This window comes from Orycteropus afer, unplaced genomic scaffold (assembly GCF_000298275.1).
Source record: "Orycteropus afer afer isolate SDZICR_OR568_19922 unplaced genomic scaffold, OryAfe1.0 scaffold00080, whole genome shotgun sequence".
In the NCBI taxonomy this organism is placed as follows: domain Eukaryota; kingdom Metazoa; phylum Chordata; class Mammalia; order Tubulidentata; family Orycteropodidae; genus Orycteropus; species Orycteropus afer.
In genome coordinates this window covers 2,838,851-2,856,771 of record NW_006921667.1, presented here as the reverse complement: position 1 = coordinate 2,856,771, position 17,921 = coordinate 2,838,851, and the positions used below count along the sequence as shown (strand labels likewise).

The window sequence follows — 17,921 nt, the reverse complement described above, 5'->3', positions numbered from 1 at the left end:
TGCAGCCAGAATGCTCCTTGGAAGCAAGAATGGCCAGACTTCGTCTCACCTATTTTTGTCATGTTGTCAGAAGGGACCATTCCCTGGAGAAGGATGTCATGCTTGGTAGGGTGGAGGGTCGACGAAAGAGGTAGAGGCCTTCAGGGAGATGGATTGATACAGTGGCTGCGATGATGGGCTCGAGTATAGCAGGGATTGTGGGGCTGGTGCGCGTTCGGGCAGTGTTTCGTTCTGCTGTGCATGGGGTCGCTATGAGTCGGAAACGACTCGACGGCACTTAACAACAACAACAACAGCTCTGTATCATGTGCAAATTTGATAAATGTGTCATCAATGTCCTCCACATGGGGACTAAGAAAATGCTGAACTTCTGAGAGTCAAGGTGAGCCAGAGTCCAGCCCTGTGCTGCAGAATATCCTCCTTTCACTCCTTCTCCACATCTCCCATTATTACCTTCCCACCAGGGCGTGAGTATGTGTTGAGGCAAGAGATTCTGGACTGGGCAGCATGACATGCCTCCATCCCAAAGTGTTCTCCCTTACCTTCCTCATCCCAGGACTCCTTAGGGATTTCTGGTTCTTGAGTCCTTGTGGCGTCTATGGAGAGGGCCTGGATTACCAAGTGTGTAGAACGGGGCAGAAGCACCACTGGCTGCCAGGCATACAGCTTGGCATCCTGTGGCATCTCCTTTCTTGTAGGTGCAGGGAGATAACTCCTGAACCATCTTCCTGATGTAGGGGAGTGAGCCAGCCAAGGTGTGTTTAAATACATAATTTTCCCTGGTGAAGGGTGGGTTTGTGGAGATGTAGCTCATGAAGAGAAATGTCAAGAAGGAGAACTTGAGTAGTATGAGAAAGAAGACTCCTTCTCAGGATCCAAGGCAGAATGCAAGCAAGTCTAGGAGCAAAGGTGGGCCCTATAAAGAGGTGGGAAGACTTCTTGGAAAAGGCTTGGGACTTAAGGGATTCCACTCTATCTGTTTTCTCTTCTTGAGACTGAGGACTTAAAATATGTCACATACTTTGGCAGACAGGAGGAACAAGTGCTATTTACACTTTCCAGATGAGCAGACTGAGATAAGAGGTTTTCACAGTGGGGAGCAGGGTGGAGTTGTCCCACACAGTCCAGGCTCTTAGACTTGTTTGTCTCTTTCTGGTGATGCTACCCTCTCATTCATAGGCTAAAGTGACCAGGGTCTCTGTCCTCACCTTAGCCTGACTCAGGGAAGACAGTCATGTGTACTCTGTGTCCTTTGGGGTGTTGTATATAGAAGACTGATATGTTAGTGCTCATCTGTGCACTCTCACTGCCTGTTTTCCACATGATTCCTTTGTTTGCCAGCAAGCTTGTGCAGTTTAGTATAGGTGAGATTCTAACAGAACTGTTGTGCAACATCAGCCTGCAAGAATTCAGCACTGGGCAGACCTAAGGTCAGTTCTCTGCTCAGCTACACAGTGTCTGGGTCATGGTGTTGCCCATTTTCCCCTCTCAGCCTCATTTATTAAGAAGAATGAGTCTGATCTCAATGAGCTGACCTGGAAAGATATTCTCGATATGTTTTGTTGTTAAGCTGCTGTTGAGTTTGTCCCTGACTCATGGAGACCTCTTGTACATCAGAATGAGATGCTGACCAGTTCTATACCATCTCCATAATCAGTTGTAAATTGGTTCTAGTGTGATCCATAGGGTTTTCACTGGCTGTTCTTAGAAGTAGATTTTCAGGCCTTTATTCCTAGTCTACTTTAGATTGGAAGCTCTGCTGAAACTTGTTCAGAATCACAGAAACACTCAAGCCTCTACTGATAGATGGGTAGTGGCTGCGTTCATTGGCTGGGAATTGAGCCTGGATCTCCCAAATGGAAGGCAAGAATTCTACCTCTGAACCCCAACTGCTCCTTCTTGATATGTAGATTAGTGAAAAAAAAGTTATAAACTGATGTGCATTTTATGATTTCATTCTAATAAAAACTTCTTCCTGATATGTGTATGTAGATGCATACTTAAAAATGTGACCATAAAAGTACAGGGATGATATGGAAGGGGACACATCAAATGATGTCTGGGGTATAAATTTGGAGGAATAAAGGGAGGCATTTTCCCTACTTTATGAGGTTTCTAAAAATGGGATGGGATTATGGGATGATTCCAAATATTTTAATTTTTCTATATTTTTTAAATAAAAAAAGTAATAAAAATTATGTTACAAAAATGTATATTAAGAAAAAAAATGGATTATGATTTGATGACTCTCTCAGGTACATAAATGATCTGGCATGGTGCCTGGTGCTCAGCAAGCGCTTTGTATATGTTAACTGTGAATGTTCTTACAAGTCATGCTTAGAATCTGTAATTCTCTTCCATGTCTCTGAATCTATTTTCTTTCCAGTTGAAGAAAGGAAAAGCACTCATAAAAAAATAAGTAAATAAGTATAAAATCAGATACTGGGTCTTATCTGCCTTGGTCTCCAATACTTACATTAAACAATATTTATCAAACACCTACAAGTGCTGGGAGTCCCTGGGTAATATAAAAAATTAATATGCTCAGTTGCTAACTGAAAGAGTGGAGTTTTGAGTCTACCCAGAGGTGTCTTGAAGAAATGTCTGGTAGTCTACTTCCAAAAATATCAGCCATTGAAACCCCTGTAGAGCACAGTTCTACTGTGACACACATGGAGATGTGTTCAGAATTGACTTGATGGCAACTGCTGCATAGAGTGTAAAGTTCTGGGACATGACTGTGACCAAAACAGATATTGTTCCTGTTGTCATGGAACCAACGGCCTGGTGGAGGAGATAGACTATAAAAAGTGAATGAACTGGTAAATACTTTAGCACGGTGAGTTCTTCATAGTGCAAACAGTTAACACACTTGGCTGTTAACTGAAAGGTTAGAGGTTTGAGTCCATTCAGGGGCACCTAGATAGAAAGGCCTGGGGATCTATTTCTGAAAATCAGATCCTTGAACAACCTATGGAGCATCATTCCACTCTGACACACAAGGGGTCACCATGAGTTGGAATCAATTCAATGGCAATAGGTTGTTTGTTTTTGATACTGTAGCACAAGAATAGCATACATTGTGAAGTATGTGTTTGAGTGTGTATATGCATATGTGTTGTGAAAAGAGAATCATGAGGTGAGAGTTAACTGTCAAGGAGCTAGAACAAGCCTAGTTCTGTGCATCCTGCTCCTATAGAACCGAAGGCAGCTCTAAGCCCCAGCTGTAAGTCTCTGTCTTCCTAATGTCATTCCTCATGGTTAGAAGAACTGCCATCAACCCCTCCTTATGGTTTTCTGACCTGTACCCTCGGGCATTGAGGTTCCCTCACTCTGATTGCTGCTCCAGAAAGTTTGTAGGCTTTCTCCAGGAAGGGGCTCGGTATTTAGGAGGGAGGCAACACAGGGTGGCCCTGTAAGTTGAAGCTTCTGTCTTGCCCTGGGCTGCTGCGTCAAAACTCACAAGAACAGCAGGAAGCCAGATATCAGTGTTCACATGGAGTGACATGCCCTGTTCTTTTAGGGAAACCTTCCAGAACAGTATTTATGAAACCTGTCCCAGCAATCGTCCTGCGTGTCTGCCAGCCTGTGGCTTGCTTTTGCTCATGTGTGTTCTCTCTTTCTCTCTACAGGCTGTGGAGACCAATCTAGCTTCCAAGGACAGCCACTGGGTCTTTGTGAATGAGGTAAGAACCTCCTCCACAGGTCAAGGGGCACAACTTGGGTAAGCCTTCTGCCCAGTAGAGCCATCTGTTCAAGCTCCATTCTTATGTATAGAGTTGAGTGAGAATACCACCCCACATACCAAGGAGAGGGCCAGGTTTGACCTGGTAAAATGCTTACCTGGGGCATGTGGGCACCACGAGAAGGATCCACACTGAAGTCCACAGGAAGTCAGAAGTTAGAGAGAAGTAAAGTCAGGCACAAGGCCTGTGTGGTGAGGTCAGGCAGCCAGTGTGCAACAAACAATCAGGGTGTCAGGAGTCAGGCTGAAGAGGTTTTAACAGGTCACAAAATGCAGTGCAGAGTGGTTAGAGGCATCAGGTAGGGCAGAGACCACATTTTCTGCAAGAGGTTGGAGGCATGTATGAACGTATGCTTACATGTATGCCTAAATGTGTGTGTATATGTGTGTTTGAGTATGTGTGTAATGTGTGTGTGCATGTATGTGTGTTTTAGAGTATGTATGTGAGTGCATAGGGAAAGTATGTGTGTTAGAATGTATGTGCATGTGAGTGTATATATGCATATTTATAAGTGTGTATGTGACTGTGTATGTGTATATATGTGTGCACAAACCTGTGCAGCTGGTGCGAATGAATAGGGATCAGTATAATCATTTGAAGGGTGTAAATGGAAAGTCTCTTCAACTACTGGCCATCCACTGGTTGGAACCCTGGAAAAAAAATGGGATGAAGATATGTGTCCTGGTGTACTTTCCACAAATTACACCCTGCCCAGCCATGGCTGATATAAAACTTCTGGGCTTCCTCCAGACTGCAAGCATTACACAGGAGTACCCTGTCACCACATCCCTAGCTTTCCTGAGTAATCCCCTCTGTCCACACATCCATTCGGGAGGCCCTGGTGTCTTAGTTATCTAGTACTTCTGTAACAGAAATATTGCAAGTGGATGGCTTTAAGAAACAGAAATTTATTCTTTCACAGTTTAGGAGGCTTGAAGTGTGAATTCAAAGTGCCAGCTACAGGGGAAAGTTTTCTGTCTCTTTTGGCTTTGGGAGAAGGTCCTATGCTCCTTTCAACATGTGTGGATCTGGTGTTTCTTAGAGGTACATGTTTCTTGGCATCAGTCTTCCTCTGGGTCTAGAGGTTCTCAGGGCAGGGACATGAGATCCAAAGGACAAACTCTACTCCCAGCTCTTCTTTCTTGATTGTAGTTAGGTTCCTCCTCAGCTTGCTTGTTTAATCTCTTTTATGTCTCAAAAGAGATTGACTCAAGATAGAGCCTAATCCTGTAGATTGCATCCTGTCTCATTAACATAGCTGCTTTTAATCCTGCCTTATTAACTTCATAGAGGTGAAGATTGACAAGATAATTATATCAGATCAAAAAAAGGAGGATAATTACATAATACTGAGAATCATGGCCAAGCCAAGTTGACACTTATTTTTGGGGCATCCAATTCAATACCTAACACTTGACAAAGACAGATGTGCTATTGACTGAGAGTTTTCTGGTTTGGCTTTCATCAGGGCAGTGGCCTTCTGCTGTTCCAAAATTATCAAATTATCTGATCAATTCCTAATGGCTCCATTCTGGAAGAGGCAAGGTTTATTATATGGGTAATTATTATTTTTTTTAATGATTATATTACTGAAATAGTGTTGTGTGGTTTATTTTAGTAATTGTGCAGATATTGTTAGATAGTAACAGTTTACAAGGCCTACTTTTCAGTTTTCCTCCCAAAATTCACATTCTATTAGCTCCATGTCTACACAGGGCTGTAAGAGATGCTGTAATCATCCATTTACCTTAGAGTGTGCAAGGTTGTACTGGTAATTAATAGCAGGAATCAGATAGCCATCTCACACTTTAGAACTGACACGAGGCCTCCTTGTTTCTCATTAATTACAGAACTTCTGTGCTTTGCCAGCTTCTCTAGAGATTCTTTAAATCCACTTTCCTTTGTTCCAGAAAAGGACTCATTCTGAGTATCCCTTAATGTGAATGTCTGAGTGTGGGTTTTATCCAAATTGAATAACTCTGTTGCCAGTCTTTAGAAATGTGCTCAATTTCCCCTTTTCCTAACCCGTTTCCTATTCATTTCTGTGTATCTCCTCCCTAATTCAAGGGCCTTCTGTCTGTCCCTCATGACTCCCTCTTCAGTGCCTGGGTTAATTTCAGATAACAGTAGTGTGAGATGCCCCCTGGGAATTCTCCACTGGCATTGTAGGTGCAATTGAGGCCCCAAGTGGCAGTGTCACCAGGAAGAGTCAAGTGTGGTACACACTGGAACAACCTCACAGAAGAGGCTTGTTGTACCCTTCCCCCAATGGTCAGCAGTACACTCTGGGCTGAATAACCTGTTTACGCTGATTGTGGACATGTCCTGGACTAAGCATCTGCTCCTGTAGGAGCAAGGGGCCTCTAGAACCTCCTTCTTCCACCTTGCTTGGCTCTCTGTTCTCTGTGGATGCTCTTCCTCTTGAGAGCTAACATTTCCTGATCACCTATTATATGCCAGGCACTTGTCAGAAACTTTCATTTGTTACCCAACGACTCCATAGGGCAGTTTTATTATCATCCTCTTTTTACAGATGGGAAAGTAGAGGCTTGAGTATTTAACTAACATGCCCGGTTTATGAGATAGTGTATCTGCTGTTTGATCTAAAATATGTTTGGCTCCAAAGCTAGGGCCTTTCCACCAATTATGCTCCCAGTGATCATGCTCATGATCTTGGCAAAGATCCTTAACTGATTGTCAGGGCCTGATTCAGTAAAGAGAGAACAGTAGGGCTGAGGTATGCATATTGCCAGGTATGCATTAGGTTTGGTTTGGTACTATCTCGAGGTCATTTTGAAGTCTGCAATGCAAAGTTGGGGTGTCTTATAAAACACTGACTCTTGGACCACAGTGCAGCCTTCTGTTTATGACCAAGGTGCTATCTCAATTACATGCAGATGTATCTTTGAGGCCAGCCATATTCAGCATACCCCACTGAAAATAAAAATTGTGTTCTTATTGCAGTGATGTAATTTTAGAGTCTAGAAAATGTTTTAAGTTATCCAAGTTATCCAAAGACAGACCCATTATTTGCAGCTGGGAAATTACTGCCTTTCTCTTAGTCATAGGTAATGGCTAGGGATACAATAAGGTGAGAGAAGAAAAATAGGGCTCAATCAATAGGGATTTGGTGGCTTACCCTCCACCATTATATCTAGAATTCCATCCACTACACAGTGAGGGCCATGTCTTCTACTTCCTCAAACCACACAACACTTCTCTGGAAGAAGGACATTTCATTCTTTTTTTTTTTTTTTAAATGGGATTTGTGTGAAAGTTTACAGAACAAATTCACTTTCCATAAAGCACTTTACATACACTTTGTCTCATGACATTGACCACAATTTACCACAATGCAACAGCTTCCCTCTCACTTCCTTCCAATAGTTACCTCTTCCCTGCATCCATCCCTCCATGCACTCCTGCCCCCTGAACTATCTTCCTGTACATAAACAACTCTTCTTTCTCACATGATTGTTCTCTCTAAGGAGTGTATCTACCTCAGGTAAATGTTCAACTCATATGCCTATCTTTTGTTTGGCTGGAAGCCACAGGTATGGGTTCAATTCCAGACCTGAACGACAAGTAGGGGCTATAGTCTCAGTGATTCCAGCAGGCTCCTCCAGACCAGCAAACTTGGTCCCCCCTCCCCTTTTTTAATTTCCAAATGATTTTGAGTTTTATTCCACATTGTTCTCCCTTGCTATCCAGGATCTCCAACATCCCTTCCAAGTGGTTGACAGTGGTAGCCAGGCACCATCTAGCTCTTCTGGTCTCATAGTTGTATAGGTTGAGGATCACATGGTGTACCAGTCACTTGGACTAATTGTTTCCATGAATTTTTGGTTTTCTTCATTCTTCTTTGCTCTGAATGAGGATAGACCCATCGTTGCATCTAGATGGCTGCTTGCAAGCTGTTAAGATCCCAGTCACTACTCACCAAAGTGGAAGGTGAAACAATGTTTTGTGTAATATGTTATGCCAATTGAGCTTGATGGTCTCTGTGACTATGGTCCCAAGCCCACAGGTTCAACTACTTGGTCCCTCTGGGTAGCTGACTGTAGCCAAGAAGTGACCATAAACTTGTCCCTTGTTAGCTCTACTATACAACTGGGAATTCTTAGAGAACATACAAATACATTTGTAGAATGATGGACATTTAATTCTTCACACCTTCTCCAATCTGTTTTTCTTTTCCCCCACATCTGTCTCCAAGGAGGCCTCTGGTCCTTTAGCTACAATCCTCCTCCCATGTTCCTTACAGGCTTCATCCTTCACTTTCTTCCTTTGTGCATACCTTGGTTAATGTATTTTCCTGATTAAAGACACATTCACGGGCACATATATTCATTTGCTTTCTGTATTTGTATGAGTTGGATTTTTAGTACATCTACCCCTCCATGGGTAATGTTGGTGTTTAGCATTACAGTCCTGGTTTACATGCGGAAGGGGTTATGTGATGTGGAGAAGGGGTTGTGATCCTGTCTGTGGGTCTCATGGGTAGCTTCTAGGGTCTCTGGGCTCAGGTGGGGGGACATTGGCAAGTGGATGTGCTTTGGGATTTAACTACATTTTCATTTTCATTATATTAGCTTGTAAGAAAGTGAGCATTAGAAGGAGCACGTGAAAAGCAAAATGTGTCATTAGTCAAGGTAGACATTAGACTATGAATTCCCTGAGTACATGGCTAGAATGCAGCTTACCACTAAATCTGCAGTGCCCCTGCAAAGAGTAGATTTTTGAAAATGTTTTGCTTAAGGCATGTTAATGCACATTCAGATGTCACTGAGTTACTTCCATTTTATGGTGACCCTGTGTGCTTGGAGTAAAATTGCTCCACAGAGTTTTTGTGGCTGTGACTTTTTGGAAGCAGATTGCCAGGGCTTTCTTTGTTTCTTTCTTTTTTAGTTTTCTTGTGATTTAGGTGAAAGTTTACAGAGCAAATTCATCTTCCATATAGCAGTTCACATACATTTTGTCTCATGACATTGACTGTAATCTCCCACAATGCAACAGCTCTCCTCTCACTTCCTTCCCATAGTCACCTCTTCCCTGTGTCCTTCCCTCACATGCACTCCTTCTCCTCGAGCCATCTTCCTGTGCATACACAACCCTTCTATCCTCCCATGATTGATCTCTCCAATGATTGTATCTACCTGATGTAAATGTTCAGCTCATATGCCTGCCTTTGGTTTGGCTGGAAACCACAGGAATGGGTTCCATTACAGACCTGAAGGGCAGCTAGGGGCCATAGCCTCAAGGGTTCCCCCAGGCTTTATCAGACCAACAAATCTCATCCTTTTTTTTTTTTTTTTCCATGATTTTGAGTTTTGTTCCAAATTGTTCTCCCATTCTATTCAGGATCTTCTACACAGATCCCCCTCCAAGTGGTAGCTGGACACTATCTAGTTCTTCTGGTCTCATAGTCATGTAGCCTGAGGATCATATGGTGTACCAGTCCCTTGGACTAATTTTTTCAATGTTTCTTTGGTTTTCTTCATTCTTCTTTGCTCTGGATGAGGAGAGACCCATCATTGCATCTAGATGGCTGCTTGCAAGATTTTAAGATCCCAGTCACTACTCACTGAAGTAGGACGTGGAACAATGTTTTTATGTAGTACATTATGGCAATTGAACTTGATGTCCCCTGTGACCCTGGTCCCAAGCCCCAAAGGTCCAACTACTTGCTCTGCCAGGGTTTTCTTCCAAAGCACCTCTGGATGGGTTGAAACCACAGAACTGGATTAAAGATAAACACTCAAAGGCACATGGTTTGGTTTGTTTTCATTATGTGATGACTTTTTAATACATTTACTCCTTCCCAGTTAATGTTAGTGATGAGCATGTTATGGGCCTGATTTACTTGGAGAAGAGGTTGTGAGATGTGGAGAAAGTTTGTGATATGGAACATTGTCCAATACCTTTTCTATGTGTATTGAAATAACATACTTTTGTTTTTAGTTTGTTAATGGGATAAATTGCACCAGTTGATTTTCCATCATTAAACTCTCGGATAAAATCCACTTGTCATAATGTATTATAATTTTAAAATATATTATTAGATTTAATTTGTTAAAATTTAGAGTAATATTTTTGCTTTTATGTTCATGAAGGATAGCATGCTTTTGTTTCCTTTCTTTTGATGTTTTTCTCTTGTTTTGGCATCATGGTAATATTGGCTTCATAGAATGAGTTGGAAAATATCTCATTTTTAATTTTCTGGAAGAGTTTTTAGAGAATTGGTAATATTTTGTCCTTAAGTTTTTGATAGTATTCACCAGTGAAGCCATCTGTTCTTGATGTTTTATTTGTGGCAAAGTGTTTAACTACAAATTAATTTGTTTAACAGACATCCAGAGTTTTTAAAGTTACTTATTTCCTCTTGACTGAGCTTTGGTAATTCATTCTTTTAAGGAATTTTTCCATTTTATATACCTTGTCAAGTTTATAGGTAAAAAGTTGTTCATAATATTTCCTTATTACCTTTTTAATATGGTTCAATCTTTAATCATATAATCTCTCTCATTCCTGTTATTTATAAATTGTATCTCTCTCTTTTTTTCCTGATCCATTGGCTGGAAGTTTATCAATTTTGTCTGTCATCTCAAAGGACGTGCTGCTGGTTTCTTTGATTTTCTATATTATTTTTCTGTATCCTATTATATTAATTTTAATTTTACCTTTATTATTTTCTGTTTACTTTGTATTTAATTTGCTCTTTTTCCTATTTCTTAAGGGAGAAGTTGAAATTATTGAGTTGAACCCTTTCTTTTCTTTAGTGCCATAATGTTTCCCCTAAGTGATATGGTGGGAGCTCTGGTAGCATAGTGCCTAAGGCACTTGACTGCTAACCAGAAGGCTGGCTGTTCAAACCCACCAGCCACTCCTCGGAAGGAAGGTTGGGAAATCCTACTGCCGTAGTGATACTGCTTCGGAAACCCAAGGAGGGGTCGCTATGAGTCGGGGCCGACTCGAAGGCAAATAACAACAACAACAACAAGTGATATGGTGGTATCTCACAAATCATAATATGTTATTTTCATTGTTATTCAATTAAAAATATTTTATCAAAGCTCATCTGTCCATGTTGTTATGTGCTGTCTGATTGATTGCAACTCACAGTGTCCATATGTATAACAGAAAGAAACACTGCCCAGTCCTGCACCATCCTCACAATACTTGCTATACTTGAGCCCATCATTACAGCCACTGTGTCCATCCATCTCATGAGGGACTTTCCCTTTTTTCTCTGACCCTCCACTTTATCAAGTACCATTTTCACTTCTAAGGAACATTCCACCTGCACTTCTACCAGGACAAGTTTGTTCATTCTTCTGGTAGTTCATGGGATTTTCATTGTTCTTCACCAACTCCACAATTCAAAGGCTTTAATTCTTTTTTGGTCTTCCTTGTTCATTGTCCAGCTTTCACATACATATTCATGATTGAGGTGATTGAAATACCATGGCTTAGGTTGTTGTTGTTGTTGTTGTTGTTATGTGCTTTCGAGTCAGCCCCGACTTAGGTGCACCTTAGTCTTCAAAGCGACATCTTTGTTCTTCAACACCTTAAAGAGGTCTTTTCCACCAGTATGCCCAGTGCAATACAACATCTGATTTCTTGACTACTGCTTCCATTGGTATTGATTGTGGATCCAAGTAATATGAAATCTTTGAAAACTTCAATCTTCTCTCTATTTCTCATGATGTCCCTTATTGGTCCAGTTGTGAGCATTTTAGTTTCCCTTATGTTGAGGTGTAACCCATACTGAAGGCTGTAATCTTCATTTTCATCAGTAAGTACTTCAAGTCATCTTCACTTTGAGCAACCAAGATTTTGTCAAATGCATGTCACAGGTTGTTAATGAGTCTTCCTCCAATCCTGATGCTGTGTTTTTCTTCATATAGTCCAGTTTCCTGCATTATTCACTCAGCATACAGATTGAGTAAATAGGGTAAAAAGATACAATCTTGATTCACACCCTTCCTGATAGTAAGCCATGCCATATCTCCTTGTTCTGTTCAAATGACAGCCTCTTGGTCTATGTATAGATTCCTCATGAGCACAATTAAGTGTTCTGGAATTTCCATTCTTTGCAATATTATCCATAATTTGTTATGATCCACACAGTTGAATGCTTTTGTATAATCAATAAAACACAAGTAAACGTCTGTCTGATATTCTTTGCTTTCAGCCAAGATCCATCTGACATCAATGTGATGTTCCACATCCTCTTCAGAATCCAGCTTGCATTTCTTACAATCCCTGGTCAATATATGGCTACAACCATTTTTGGATTATCTTCAGAAAAATTTACTTCTGTATGATATTGTTCAATAATTTCCACATTCTGTTGGGTCAGGTTTCTTTGGAATGGGCACAAATATGGATCTCTTCCAGTCAGTTGGTTGAGTAGCTGTCTTCCAAATTACTTGGCATGGACAAGTAAGTGTCTCCAGTGGAGCACCCATTTGTTGAAACATCTTAACGGGTATTCCATCAATTCCTGAAGCCTTATTTTTCACCAATTCCTTCAGTACAGCTTCAATTTCTTCCTTCAATACCATTGATTCTTGATCATGTGCCATCCCCTGAAATAGTTGAACATTAACCAATTATTTTTTGTACACTGACTGTGTATTTCTTCTATCTTGTTCTGATGTTTCCTGCATCATTCACTATTTTGCCCATAGAATGTTTTGATATTGCAACTCAAGGTTTGATTTTCTTTTTTAATTCTTTCAGCTTGAGAAATGCTGAACATGTTCTTCCCTTTTGGTTTTCTAACTCCAGGTCTTTGCATATTTACTTCATTATAATAATTGACTTTGTCTTTTTGAGCTGGTCTTTGATATTTTCTGTTCAGCTCTTTCTTCTTGTCATTTCTTCCCTTTGCTTTAGCTACTCTCCATTCAAGAGCAAGTTTCAGAGTCTCTTCTGACATCCATTGTGGTTTTTTCTTCCTTTCCTCTCTCTTTAATGACCTTTGCTTTCTTCATGGATGATGTTCTTGATGTCATCCTACAATTCATCTGGTTTTCAGTAATTGGTGTTGAATGCATCAAATTTGTTCTTCAGATGGTCTCTAAATTCAAGTGAGATACAACTAAGTTATATTTTGGCTCTTGTGGACTTCTTTTAATTGTCTTCAGCTTCAACTTGAACTTGCAATATTAGCAATTGATGGTGTGTTTCACAGTCATCCCCTCACCTTGTTTTGGCTTAAGATATTGAGCTTCTCCATTGCCTCTTTCCACTGATGCAGTTGACCTGATTCCTGTGTATTCCATCTGGTGAGGTCCATGTGTATAGCCACCATTTACATTGTTGAAAAAGGTATTTGCAATGAATAAGTCATTGGTTTTGCAAAATTCTGTCATGCAATCTCTGATGTCATTTCCATCACCAAGGCCATATTTTCCAACTATTGTTGATTTTTCTTTGTTTCCAACTTTCACATTCTAATCACCAGTAATAATCAATACATCTTGATTGCATGTTTGCTCAGTTGTAGACTATAGAAGTTGATAAAATCTTCAATGTCCTCCTCGTTGGCTCTAGAGTTTGGTGTGTAAATGTGAATAATATTAGTATTAACTGGTTTTCCTTGTAGGCATACAGATATTATCCTATTACTGACAGCATTGTACTTTAGGATAGATCTTGAAACATTCTCTGAGACAATGAATACAACACCATTCCTCTTCAATTTGTCATACCTGGCATAGTAGATTATATGATTGCCTGATTCGTAATGACTGTTTTGGTTACCTAATGCTCAGGAGCTCTGGTAGCATAGTGCCTAAGACACTTGACTGCTAACCAGAAGGCTGGCAGTTCAAACCCACTAGCCACTTCTTGGAAGGAAGGATGGGCAACCTACTTCTGTAGTGATACTGCCTCAGAAACCCAAGGAGAGGTCACTATAAGTCAGGCCTGACTTGACGGCACATAACAATAACAACAACAATGCTCCTATCACAGAAATGCAACAGATGGATGACTTTAACAAACAGCAGTTTGTTCTCTTACAGTTTTGGAGGCTACAAGCCTGAGTTCAAAGTGCCAGCCTCTAGGGGCTGGGTGAAAGCCCCACAATCTTGAGCTTCATCTCTGCCTCTTGCTGCTGGCCACTGGAGCTGGAGGCTTTCTTTGCTCAGGCAGCTGCTGGCTGTTGATGTTGACAAACCCCAGGTCAACAAGTAAAAAGATACAGTCCCGATATTACCAAACTACATGGCAGGCCATTGATTCAAGTCCATCAAGAGTCCCAAGATTGGCAGACAACATGGTAGGCTACTGAGCAATGACTCGGTTACATGCAGTATTCAAGCATGCCAAAAGATAGACACCTTTTCAAAGTTTTTTCTTATATACTGGAAGAAGACCATATCCCTAAAACAGCTACTCAGCTGCTCTGGTAGATTCCACCATGGAGTTGATTACCAATCTCACCATGGAAAATGACTACATCCAGCTGCCCAGCCACTCAACCAAGCCCAGCCAAGTTGACACATAATCTTAACTACCACAATGGCCAATACCAGTCCATTTCAGCTAATACCTAGGATATTGATCTTTATGTGTTCCATTTCATTTTTGGCAACTTCCAATTTTCCTAGATTTGTACTTCATACATTCCACGTTCCAATTATTAATGAATGTTTGCAGCTGTTTCTTCCCATTTTTTGTCATGCTCTATCAACAAATGGAGATCCTGAAAACTTAACTCCATCCATGTCATTAAGGTTGACTCTACTTTGATGGTCAGCTTTTCCCCAGTTGTATTTTTGAGTGTCTTCCAACCTGTGGGGCTCATCTTTCAGTACTATATCAGACAGTGCATTGGGGCTATTAATAAAATTTTACAGTAATATATCAGATATTGTTTCACTGCTCTTTGTAAGGTTTTCAGTGGCCAGTTCTTTGAGAAGTGGATGGCCTTCTTCCAAGCTGTTTCAGTCTGGAAGCTCTGCTGAAACCTGTCCACCATGGTTGAATTTGATGGTACTTGAAATACTGATGGCATAGCCTCCAGCCTCACAGGACATGTAAGCCACCACAGTATGACAAACTGACAGATGAGTGGTGTCTCAGTGCAATATGACATCTGATTTCTTGACGGCTTCTTTTATGGGTGTTGATTGTGGACCCAGGGAAAATGAAATCTTTTACAAGTACAGTCTTCCCTCCATCTATCTGTAGGTGGATGAATTTACTTCTGGGTTTTCAATTCTATTCTGGTGGTGTATGTGTCTGTTATTTCAGTACCAGCCTATTGTACCAGTAGCCTACAGATTACTGTGGCTGGATAGTAGGTTTTGAACATGGGAAGTGTGGGGCCTCTTTCTCCTTATGTAGTGCTTTTCTTATCTGAGATTTCTTTCCTTTCCATTTAAATTTTGTGACTTGTTTTTCCATCTCTTTAAAGAATGTTGTTGAAGCTAGATTGAGATCACATTATATATACAGATCACTTTGGGTAGTGTTGATATTTTCACAGTGTTAAGTCTTCTTGTCCATAGGCATTGCATATTCTTCCATATATGTATGTTGTTGTTGTTGTTATGTGCTGTTGAGTCAAACCCAACTCATAGCGACCCCTCCTTGGGTTTCTGAGGCAGTATCACTACAGAAGTAGGATTGCCCAACCTTCCTTCTGAGGAGTGACTGGTGGATTTGAACCACCAGCCGTCTGGTTGGCAGGCAAGTGTTTTAGCTGTTATGCTACCAGAGCTCCCGCATATATATATAGGTCTCTTGTAATAGTTTTTGTAGTATATTTTTATCTTCCTAAATTTAAAACAGTCTGTTCTATCTTGATACAGTGTTGACGTCTCCGTTTGGAATTTCTGTAATTATACTCTTTATCCTTTTTGTCTTTGTAGTTGTTGTCTTTTACAGATTGATGTCTCTGGCTCCCTATTTATTTATACCATCATATCATGCTTTGTAAAGTGAAGGGTCAGTGAAAAATGGGAAAACAATCAGCAAGATGGCTGCAACAATGGGCTCAAATATAGCAAGAATTGTGAGGATGGTGCACAACAGGCAGTGTTTCATTCTATTGTACACAGGGTTTCAATGAGTTGGAGCCAACTCAATAGCACATAAAAACAACAACACAACAAAAAGTTTATTTTATTTTTAGAAATTCTTTGTCTGGGTTGGTTTCCCAGTGATATTGTCATGTGTCTTAATCTCAGGTTGTTGTCTGATGTTATTGACTCTCTGTTGCAGGATTCCCTTTAACATTTCTTGGACTAAATTTTAACAATTCTCTTAATTTCTGTTTATCTGGAAATGTCCTAATTTCACCATCATGTTTGAGGAAAAATTTTGCTAGATATATAATTCTTGATAGGCAGTTTCTTTTCTTCAAGGTTTCATATACATTATCCCATTGCTTCTTGCCTGGATATTTTTTGGCAATAAATCAGAATTTAGTCTTTTTGGTTTCCTTTTGTAAGTAACTTCATATTTCCTGAGCTGCTCTCAGGATTCTTTCTTTGTTTTTGGTTTTGGAAAGTTTAATTGATATGTTGTGGTGACTTTCTTTTTGGGTCTATTCTGTATGGTGTTCCTTGAGGTTCTTGGATGGATATGTTTGAATCTTTTATTATACTAGAGATGTTTTCTGCTAGCAAATATTCAACAATTCTGTCTGTTGTTTTTATTTTGGTCTCTTCCTGTTCTGGAAGGCCCATCACACATACATTTTTCTTCTTGATAGTGTCCCACATATTTCTTAGGCTTTCTTCATTCATTTTTTTTTCTGACTTTTCCTCAAACAAATTAGTGTCAAGAGATTTGTCCTCTAATTCACTGATCTGGTTTTCTGTTGATTCAATTCTACTTCTTTGTCATTCTAGTGTGTTAGATTTCTAATTGCTGTCTTTGTATGGTTTCTAATTGTCTGTTTGTTTTTTTTTTCATTTTGCTCTTGTATTGTTTTCCTGAATTCTTCTAAAGTATTGCCTGTGTATTCTTTGATTTTTATTCGTGCTTCCCTTGATATTTTGGAGGGCTTATCACACAGTAAGTCTTTTAAATTCCTTTTCAGGTAGTTCCATTATTTTATTTTATTTTTTCCCTCAGAGAGGTTTCCTAATTCTTTATTTTGGGTCACTTGCTTGAGTTATCTATCTTGTCCCATTTCTTTGTTTGATTGAAAGTTGTCTATTGTCTCTGAGACATTTTGATGTTATTGTATCTATGTGTTTATTGTGTGTTGGTTTGTTTTTCCTGATTTTGTTTTACTTTTTTTTTTTTATATATATATCTGGATGTGTGGGGGTAGAGGTGCTACTTGATCAACAGTTTGGCAGAACAGTGGCACTCTCTACCCGACTCTAGGTCATGGGAATAATGAGTGGGAGTGAAGACACAGGCTTCTGTTTATTGATCATGTAGTTTCAGGATTGATGAGCAAGTATTGTCCACTGGCTGTCATTGATCCAGTGGTGTAGGAGTGGGTGGTGACACTTGTCTGTTGGATAGCTGGTGTGGTGGGTGTGGCTGACTAGTGGGGACACAATGTCTGCCTCTTGCCTAATGGGACATAGGAGAAAGGAATGATAAAAAATGATAAAAAAATAAGAACAGGAAGAGGGCAAAATAAATGAAAAAGAAGAAAGAGGAAAAAAAAAAAAGGGAAGAAGAGAAAATAAAAAAGGATTGCAGGGCAGCAGTAGCACTTCCAGCTATGGTGGTGGCAAGTGCCTATTGTACAATTCATGGGAGAATTTTCCCCCTCCCTCAAAGGTGGCAGACTGTGTGACAGCCTCAAAGGTGGCAACCTGCTGTGTGGTCCATGCATGGGCACACCAACCATGGATGTGACAGATATTTGGCACAAAATCCATTTTGCAAGCACATGATCTTCTGGGGACATAATGTGGCAAGGGGTTGCAGGATGGGTGGAGGTAGGTGGTCTAGGTTAACTGGTTAGGGGAAGGGTAGAAGGGGCAATATCACCAGCCACTGGTTGATGGCAAAGGGGGAATTCTCACCCCTGGTCACCAGGCATATGTAGGGGAAAGGCAGGTGAGCACACTTCTCTTGTTGTCTTTCACTAGTGTGGGCTAGTGAACTTCTGGGCAAGTATAACTGGTTTTCCAATTCCTAACCCAACTCAGCCCCAGGGCTACAGGTGAGGAGAGACAACGCAGGGAT

General features: G+C 40.5%; 1 protein-coding gene across 1 annotated transcript in view; it reads left to right on the top strand.

Annotated features, from left to right (window-relative positions):
• The window catches only part of GRID1 (glutamate ionotropic receptor delta type subunit 1), a 1,411,601-nt gene that overhangs the window by 866,135 nt on the left and 527,545 nt on the right, over positions 1–17,921 (top strand). The window contains exon 5 of the mRNA XM_007941430.2: positions 3,633–3,686. Coding sequence (XP_007939621.1) covers positions 3,633–3,686 — 54 coding nt within the window. The remainder of the gene's footprint in view (positions 1–3,632; positions 3,687–17,921) is intronic.